Source organism: Aptenodytes forsteri, unplaced genomic scaffold (genome assembly GCF_000699145.1).
Source record: "Aptenodytes forsteri isolate BGI_AS27 unplaced genomic scaffold, ASM69914v1 Scaffold147, whole genome shotgun sequence".
NCBI lineage: Eukaryota > Metazoa > Chordata > Aves > Sphenisciformes > Spheniscidae > Aptenodytes > Aptenodytes forsteri.
In genome coordinates, this window is record NW_008795320.1 from 600337 (window position 1) to 608867 (window position 8531).

Below are 8531 nucleotides of genomic sequence, written 5' to 3' on the forward strand. Positions count from 1 at the left end.
CCGGACCCCCCCCCAGCCCTTGCACCGGGGAGCAGCACTGGCTGCAGGGTCTGCACAAACCGGTGGCTGTGCATCTCTGGAACGAATGCAGGGCCCCAGGATCCTCGCAGCCCCCACGGCGTTGGCTTTCAGCTCCGCCGAGACACAAAAAAAGGAGGGAAAGGTGGAAGATGGATGCTCAGAGCACCCCCAGCCCAGCCGCTCTCCCCCAGGACACAAAAGCCCCTTTGAGGACTGATTTTACACCGCTCCTGCAGAGATGCCCGAATTAGCATCAGCAAAGGGAGCTGCCGCGACGGGCGTTGTCGGTGCTGCTGTAAAGTCAACGGAGCGCCCCAGCCCTGCGCCCATTGAGGGGGTGCCAGGCCCAGCACGGTCCCCGTACGCACCGGGGGGACATTTCCTCGAAGGGCTGGGGCTTGGCAGCCACACGGCGCCCACTGAGCCGGAGCCGATCCCCTGACAACCGAGCTCCCGCTGGTCCTGCAGCTGGGGGACGCCATGGGCACCGTGGCCGGGGTCCGGCTCGGGGACTTTCCACCTCCGGACGATGCTGGGGACAGCTGGCGGGCCGGGAGCCGGTCTGTGCCCATTCCCCCCACAGAAGTTTCCCATTTTGCACAAAGACGGCGGCGGGCGGCGGTGGGCATTGTCCGGGCTGCATCGCATTACCCAGGGCTCCCGGAGAAATCACTTGTATTTCACGCTCCATTGAGCAGCTGCCTGTATATATTTTCTGTGTTGCACTTTTAGCATGACAAAAGGAGAGGGCCTGTGAACTCCTTGCTCTTCAGACCTCTCCGACACGTCCCCTGAGCGGAGCCCCCCTCGGTTAGCATAACAAACTGCCACGCTCCCTCCGACGTGCTCCGGCTCCCTCCCGGCCCTTTCCCCAGGGTAATTTAATGTATAGCTCAATATTTGGGCGTCTGGGTCGCTGGCGGCGGCGGGCGGGTGGGCGAGCGCGTGCTGGGGGGGTTCGGAGGCAGGGATTTCGGTGAGGATGTCCTTCCGACGCATCCGTAGGGGAGCCAGCCCAGCCCCACGTCACCCAAGCTGTATTTAACTGGTCACCAGAAACACTGGTGGGACCCCGCAGCCCTCCCTGGGGAGGGGACTGAGCCGCAGCGGCCCCGGCTGGACCCGGCACCGGCTCCGTGGCTCTGGCACCCAAATGCTGAGTGAGCAACCGGAGTCACCAACCTCTGCGGTGACACTGTGAATTGTCCCCTGTCTGCTCCTGGAGCTGCAGGTCTCCGGGCTCTGTTTTTGCCTTGAAATTTGACTCAAGGACAGAAAAATGAGGGCTGCAGGGCTGGAGTGAGTCTCGGGACCAGCGGCCCCAGCTGGGTCTGGAGCAACCAGTCAGTGCACTGGGAGCTGGTGGTGTTGGCTGGGTGTTTGTCCCTCCCGCATCCCCGTTTGCACAACCTGTCCCACCTGTCCCCCATCAGGGCCACCCCTGGGGAGCCCTGTGGACCGGCAAAGCGGGGCCAGACCCAGTTCCCAGGTCTGGGGTGGAAACGAGGAGAGGGAAAGGGAGCGAGGGTGAGGTGAGATGTGCCCATCCCCATGCCAGCCAAGCCCGAAGCCGGGCTGCTCCTGCCTCCCCCCAGCCCAAAAGGGACAGGACATTGTCCCCTCCGGGGCTGGGAGCCCCTCGGGGCACCCCTCACCTCCTGCCGCGGGGAAGGAGAGGGCTGGCGAGATAAAAGCTTGACCCACTGGGAAGGAAACACACCCTGGACACTGGGTCTCGCAGGGATTTGGGGTGCCCTGCAAGAAAAAGAGGCAAAATCCTGCTCAAACACCAGTGGCACGAGGGAGACCAGGCTGCGACACGGCTGGGGGCTTTGAACACCTTTAATGCACGTGATTTTTTTTTTTTCCCTTTCGCCTTGTCAAGCTGCAGACCTCCTCCTCCCGACGCCTCGGGCTCAGTGGCAGCGGCTCTGTGTCCCTCCAGCTTCCCGGGATGTCATCTCGTGGTTCGTGCACCCCGTCTGGCACCGAGGTGTGGGGGGGAACCCTGGGTGGGACCCCCCAGGCACGTCTGGCTTCAGCCATGGGGCTGCTTATATGGGAAGGGAGGGAGCAAGCCCTTACCCTGGAGACGGAAAGGGCATCTGCACGGATCCTGCCCACGCTTCAAACCGAGCCTTGGCTTTTCTCCAGCCTTTCTTGGTCACCTGGAGCCCGTGGCGTCCGCTCATGTCAACTGTCAACGGGAGAAACTGGTGTGAGCCCAGTCCCAGCCCAGTGAGAACCGGGGCCGAGTCCCCGCGGGACGGCCGGGAGGTGACCGTGTCACCACCATGCCAACTCCCTGCCCGAATAATTCCTGCCGTCCCTGCAACCGCAGTCCCCATCCCGCCATGCGCTTGGGGACATTTCTAATGGGGTCTGGCAGTGGGGACAGGCAGGAGTTTGGGGTCAGCGTGTATTTAAGTGGCTGGTGACACCCTGGAACATCTTGAAAGAGGGCAGGTGACTGGGAGCAGGAAAAAACATGTTGCTGCTGGTGTCTAATAGGGAGAAGAGCTCCCACCCGGGCAGGAGAGGGGGTTGTGTCCTGCAAAACTCATGCAAGACCTTTAAGGTGATGCTCCCAAAGCAGCGAGAGCTCTGGGGGGACCTGGGCACTGCTGTGGGGTTCATGGGGTCCCCACCTCCCATCCCGTTCCCGCGGGCTGCTCCAAAAAAATCCTTACCGAGAGCCGCGCTTTGTGCCGGGTCTCTTGCGAACAGGCTCACCCTCACGCCGTCCCCGGGACACGCAGTGGCACCTCTTCACTCATGTCCTTGTTGCTGCCGGGCGCTTGCGGGGGGTCCCAATGCCCCGACTGTGGGGCGCAGTCAGCAAAGCCCCTGGTGTGCTGCCGGGCAGCTGCCTGTGGATGAACATACATGGCGTTAGCTGCTGCCTGCACCGGGGCTGCCACGCCATGTCGCCGTGCGCGCACCCCTCCCCTAATTCCAGCTTCCTCCTGCATTTCCCCCTCCTCCCCACGGCCGCGTGCCCCCCTCAGCCTTTCCCTTACGCAGCTTTGCAGGGCCTGAGCCCGAATTCGCTCATTAATTGGCCAGTCGGGGCATCCTTGTGCTCTCCCTTCACGTTCAGCCTTCGGTGTTGCTTTATGGGGTGCTAAAGCTGTGCTGACAAGTGCTGCATGGCATAAATCCCTGAGAAGTGCCTGTTCTTGCTGGCTCACCCAGCCCTGATCCCCCGCGAGGGCTCTGCCAGCTTTGGGGTTCGGGTCCATCTCCCTCCGTGGTCTGCGTGGGGTGGGGAATCAGTGCAGGCTGATCGGAGGGGCTCCTTCCCCCAAGCCCCTCTGATCCGGTGCACACCGATGCCCTGAGGGATGCCCAAGGGGCCAAGCATCCCCACCCATGCGCATGGATGCCCACGCAGGGCTGGGGAAGGCGTGAGCACGTTTGCATGTGCTGAGATCGCCTGATGCTCCAGCAGGAATATTGCGCTTGGAAAAGCTCCTCCTGGATGCTTTTATTCTTGGGCTTTGCCAGAGCCTGGCTGAGCTCTCCCTCTGGGATGCTGCAAAGCCACCGGGGCGCAGGGAGGACGCTCGCTGCCGGAGGGGTCCCCTGCAAAGCCACCGGGGTGCAGGGAGGACGCTCGCTGCCGGAGGGGTCCCCTGCAAAGCCAGGCTCCCTGCAAATCCAACCTTTCCCACCACAGTCCCCCATCAAACCCCCTTCCCGGATTTCCCTCATCCCTTGCTTACGCTGACAATACCACATCTGTGCCCCATCTCAAAGGAGCCTTGTCCGGGGGGATGCAGATGCCCCGGATCCTCCTTGCTGGGGCCGGCTGCATTGCTGCCTTACGGGATCGGGGCCACGCACGGGGGCTGCCCACGCTTCCCGGGAGCTTGGGGTTCACAGTGGCACTTGCTCTGCCTCCCTGTAGCCAAGGGGGTCCCCGTCTGCCCCCCACCTCCCCTATCTCGTGGGGTGAGACCGCTCGAGACGAGGATCCGTGCAGCGCCTGGCGCAGGGACGGCCGGCGCCGGGATGAGGATCTCAGCAGCTCATCCAGTGCGATGGGAACGGGAAGGGCTCGATCTCGCTGCTGCACACAGTGTGAAATTAATTAATTAACCGACGTGTGTTTTGGGCAGGAAAACCAGTATTTCTTATTTATTGACATGCTCAGCTAATTTCTCTATTCCCTAATGAATTGACCAAGCCCAGCTGCTTACGGGGCACAAAGCAACCTGTTCGGATGTTCCCCCCGACCTTCGCCGAGGCACAGAGAGAGCCACTGGCATCTTCTCCCTGCTCCGACCCGGGGGCAAGACGCAAGTGACCCCCTCCCGGAGCGCCCAGGCAATTTGTCGGCCCAAACCTGGGTTTGTGGCACGGCTCAGCACCACTGGGGCAACTGCCTGGGGGGGAATAACCCCGTGAGATGTGGCTGTAATGTGGGAATTGGGGTGCCCGGGGGGTCCGCACTCCCTCCTCCCCCAGCTGCCCTGCCCTCACGAGGCTGGGAACAGCTTGAGTGTCCAGGCAGGGAATTCATTTAAATAAATTTCCATAGGGATTAATTTCACCCCTTCTCCAGCAGTGTGGCGGAGGCGAGTGTGAGTGTGTGTGTGTGTGTGTGTGCATGAGAAAAGCTGAGCCTGTTTTGGAGGAGCTGGGGAGATGAGAAGGACGGGAGGCACCATCCTCTCCCCGCAGCCCCATCCGCCCTCGCTGCCCTTCATCCCTTCATTTCCAGCTTCGGGAAGGTTTTGAGCCCGTCCTCGCCCTCGCGTGAGCCCGGCCCAGCAGGTGCTCGGTGCCAGAGATGCTGGTCCCAAGCAGGGGGGATCATCCAGTGCAAATCATCCAGCACCCAAAAATTTCAAAACTTTCCAAACAGAGCTACAGCAAGCCAAGAGTCGGCATCGGGTGGCTCGAAATACCATCAGGGAGAGAGATTTGGGCTGTGCAAGCCGGTAGGGAGAAAATCCACAGGATTTACCAAGATCGAAAGCCCTCGGATGCCCCCCCCTACCAGGAGCCTTGTCCTGGCCTCGTCCTGGCGTGGGATTTGCCCTGCGGGTGCCTGACCTGGGTCCTCCTGCACCAAAAATCTGCATTTTGCTTTTCGATGCTCCCCGAGCAGTGTGCCGGGACCCCGGACACAAAACCACGGCGGGGATGGGATAAGGAGGGATGCGGCGGGCTTCTCCATCCGTACAGATGGGCTCCAGCATGGGGGAGCACCGGCGCGGGGCAGAGGGGGGGCACGGGGATGCCACCAGCAATGTAATTCAGCCCACGGGTCCCCCCGAGCTCTGCTCACCGACAGCCCCGGCAGCCTCTCCTACCACGAACGGGGATATTGAGGGCTGGGAAAAATGCTCCTGGAGCGGCCGCACGGTCCGGATGCTTGGAAATCCCAGGAGCCGATAATGCCATGATGTTTTTCGGCTTTTCTAGCCCTCCCCAGGACCCCCGGTGCAGGAGACACCCTTTCGGCAAGGAGAAATGACAATCCCCCCCCGCCCCGTTAAACGAGTGCAAGAGCGTCTGAATGACAGATGCAGGTTTTTTTCCATTCTGCTTAGGATTTGGGATTCAAAGCGCGCGACAGATTCAAAAACCTGGGGTAAATAAATCAGGTCTAGTGAACACTTGGAAACAAGCAGAGCGATAGCTATTTTTGGCTGTCAAATTTGGGAGGTTTTAAGGCTCCTTCAGGGCACAAACTGCTGCAAGAATTCATTACGCTGCAGCAAAATAAAAGCGCGGTGAGGAAGGAGAGTTTCCTTTCTCCTCCCGGGGAGATGGAGACGGGCAAACCCAGCAATGCCAGGCCTGCTGGGGGTCTTGCACCCACAGAAATACTGATCTGGGGCTCTGGGGCGGAAAATGGAGACCCCGGGTGACTCCTGGAGGGAACGTCCCCGTGGACGGTCCGTCCCAGGAACCTGCCATCACTCCCAAGTGGAGCTTTTTTCCATTGAGGATGGACACGTCAGAATTAAACCCATTTCTTTGAAAATGCCAAGCGGAGCCCAGAACGTCGCTGGGATTTTTTGAAAACTAAAAAAATACCCTTTCCATTTGGATTTTTTGCAGGAATCCCAATTTTTAAGTGACTCACACGCCCCTTCGGAAAAGCGAGGCTGCTGGAAGGGCAGTTCTCACCATGCGGTGCCAGCCCCCACCAATGCTCTAAAGCACCCGCCCCCCGTTTGGTTTGGTGCTGCAGCACCCGCTGGCACCCAGCACTGTCCCAGTGTCCTGCGCCTCTTCTGCTTGACGTCGTTAAGGCTTGGAGACGCGGGAAAGCAGGGATGGAAGGAAAGCCCGCAGCCCCGCTGGCGGCTGGGCTCATTAGAGCAATTTCGGAAGCCTGGGCTGCCCCGCAGCTGGGCACGGCTCTGCCTTGAAACCCCAGGAGCTCCAGAGCTGGGCTTGCAGGGGATGGAGACCAGCTTTTTTGGGGTGCACAGTGTGCCCAAAGCCCCCCTTTTTTGCAAGAAGAGGCTCTGCATGCTGCAAACCTCCTGTTCCCAGGTAATCCGCCCTTGCTTTGTGTCCCCAGCCTGGCCCGGAGCCCAGAACAGGAACCCATGGTCCATCCCAGGGTGGGCGGCCCCCATGGGTGCTGGGGACCTGGCCCATGGGGCAGTGGCCAAGTAAAATGAGCTGAATTATAGTTTAAGGCAAAGCTCAGCATCAGCATGGAGGTTCTCTGCTCTTTGCCATGGAAACAAGCGTTGCTAAGGGATTGCTTAATAGGGAGTAAAATATTCTAAAAACCTAAGTTTGTGTGGCAGCAGGATTGAACCCCCCCGGTCCTGGGGGGGTGGATGGGGCTGTCCGGGGCTGCCCTCGCAGCAGCTCCCATGTGCAGCTGAAAGCTCCAGTTCTCCATCCGTATGGACAAACCCCTGGCATGGAGAGAACTGGACGTGGGGTGCTGGGTGATTTGGGGTGGGCACGGGCTCCCCAGCAGCGTTGGCATGCTCCAGCGCAGAGCTGGGGATGTCAAGTCTGCCACCCTTTAAAACAAGCATATATGTTATTAAACAGGCTCACAAAAGGGTCCCCAAGGGATAAAGACGCCAGCGCTGCCCCCTCGGAGTGGGTGCAATGCTGGGCTCTTGCACGGTGCCTCAGTTTCCCCTCCGGCATGACCAAGGTGGCTGCTGCTCTCAGCACCCCCTTCTCCCGGCATCCTCCGTGGGCACGCTGAGCCGGCGATACCCGCTTAACTTTATTAATTTTATGGGCATGAGGAAAGGGGCTGGGGGGGGGGGGATAAGAAGGGGCGGTGGGCCACCTCTGACCTTGACCCCCGTCCTGGCTCCCCGCGGCAGCTGGGCCGTCGCGCCTCCGCCGACAGCTCAATGGGCGCTTTGTCTGCGCCCGCCGGCCCCGCGCAGCCCTGTCGCCCCCAATAATATTTATGGAGTCGGCGGTCACCTTCTCCCCTGCTCCCTGCATCTCAATAACAGCCGGGCTGGTGAGATCCAGGGAATCTGGGAATTTATAGTCCGGAGAGTTGCTGCTCTTTAGCCCCGTGGGGTGTGGAGTGGCGGATCCTGCCCTTCGGATAGCTTGTGTGCATGAATAATGTGCCCCAGTTTGGTTTCGGGCACTGTTCACAGCCCTCAAGTTGTTTTGGTTTTTTTTTTTCCTTAAAAAATGCCTGTTTAAAAGCAAACAGGTGGGGGAATTTCCTCGCTTTTCCCAAGTCTTGCAAAGCCGCTCTGCTCCCAAACCAGCTTTGGGGGGTGGAAAAGGCGAGGAAACCGCGCTGCTGATTTATTTTACTGTGTTTCTGCTCACTGCCCAATTCCTCCAACGATTAAAACAATCGAAAGCTCCTTTCCAAAGCTCCAGCGAAGAATATTTTAAGATCCTTCTGCCGGAGATGCTGCGGATGGGTGCAGGCCCGGTACCCCCAGGTGTGGGGGGATTTGGGTCTGCCCTGAGCCCATCGAAGCTCCCAGGAAGCTCCCTCGGCATCCCGGGCTTCAAAGCAGATGATTTAAGCAAAGGTGCTTGTTCAGGAAGGGATCGACCAGGGAAACCTTAATATTTGGGGAAGAAAGAGGAGGATCGGTGAAGGCGCAGGGCACAGCGATGACCCTGGTTTGCTGGGATTTGGAAAATCCTGATAAAGGGTAACTTCTCCCTGATGGGTGATTCAGGCCAAGGCGGCACCGGGCATGAATCCAAGTTCCTGCCGAGTTACTTCAAACGCTACCAAAACCAGGGCTGAAGCAGTGGATCTCTGCGGGTGGGAAATTGGGCCAATGTGGGCTGTTTTGGTTGTTCCCACATGCTCCAGCTGCACAGAAATGGGTCAACTGAGTCGGATGCTACCGCCGCTATTCCCACATGGGTAAGAGTGAGAGCCTCTCGGCGTGGATCAGACGCTGAGTGAGGGGGAATTGCCAAGGCCCACGTCCTTCCCCGCTTCTTGGGGGAAAAACCAGCCCGGAAAGGATCCAGCAAATCCCCCAGATGACTCGCCGGACACCTGGGGAGTGACACCGACG

The 8531-nt window shown here is 59.8% G+C and overlaps 1 protein-coding gene across 1 annotated transcript in view; it reads right to left on the reverse strand.

The window, feature by feature from the left end:
- TMEM161A (transmembrane protein 161A) overlaps positions 1-7995 on the reverse strand; it is a 13856-nt gene extending 5861 nt beyond the window's left edge. The window contains exons 1-3 of the mRNA XM_009279846.1: positions 7929-7995; positions 7314-7505; positions 2107-2218 (exon numbers count right to left, since the gene is read on the reverse strand). Of these exons, the coding sequence (XP_009278121.1) occupies positions 2107-2218; positions 7314-7505; positions 7929-7995 (371 nt within the window). The remainder of the gene's footprint in view (positions 1-2106; positions 2219-7313; positions 7506-7928) is intronic.
- Between the last annotated feature and the right edge of the window lie 536 nt (positions 7996-8531).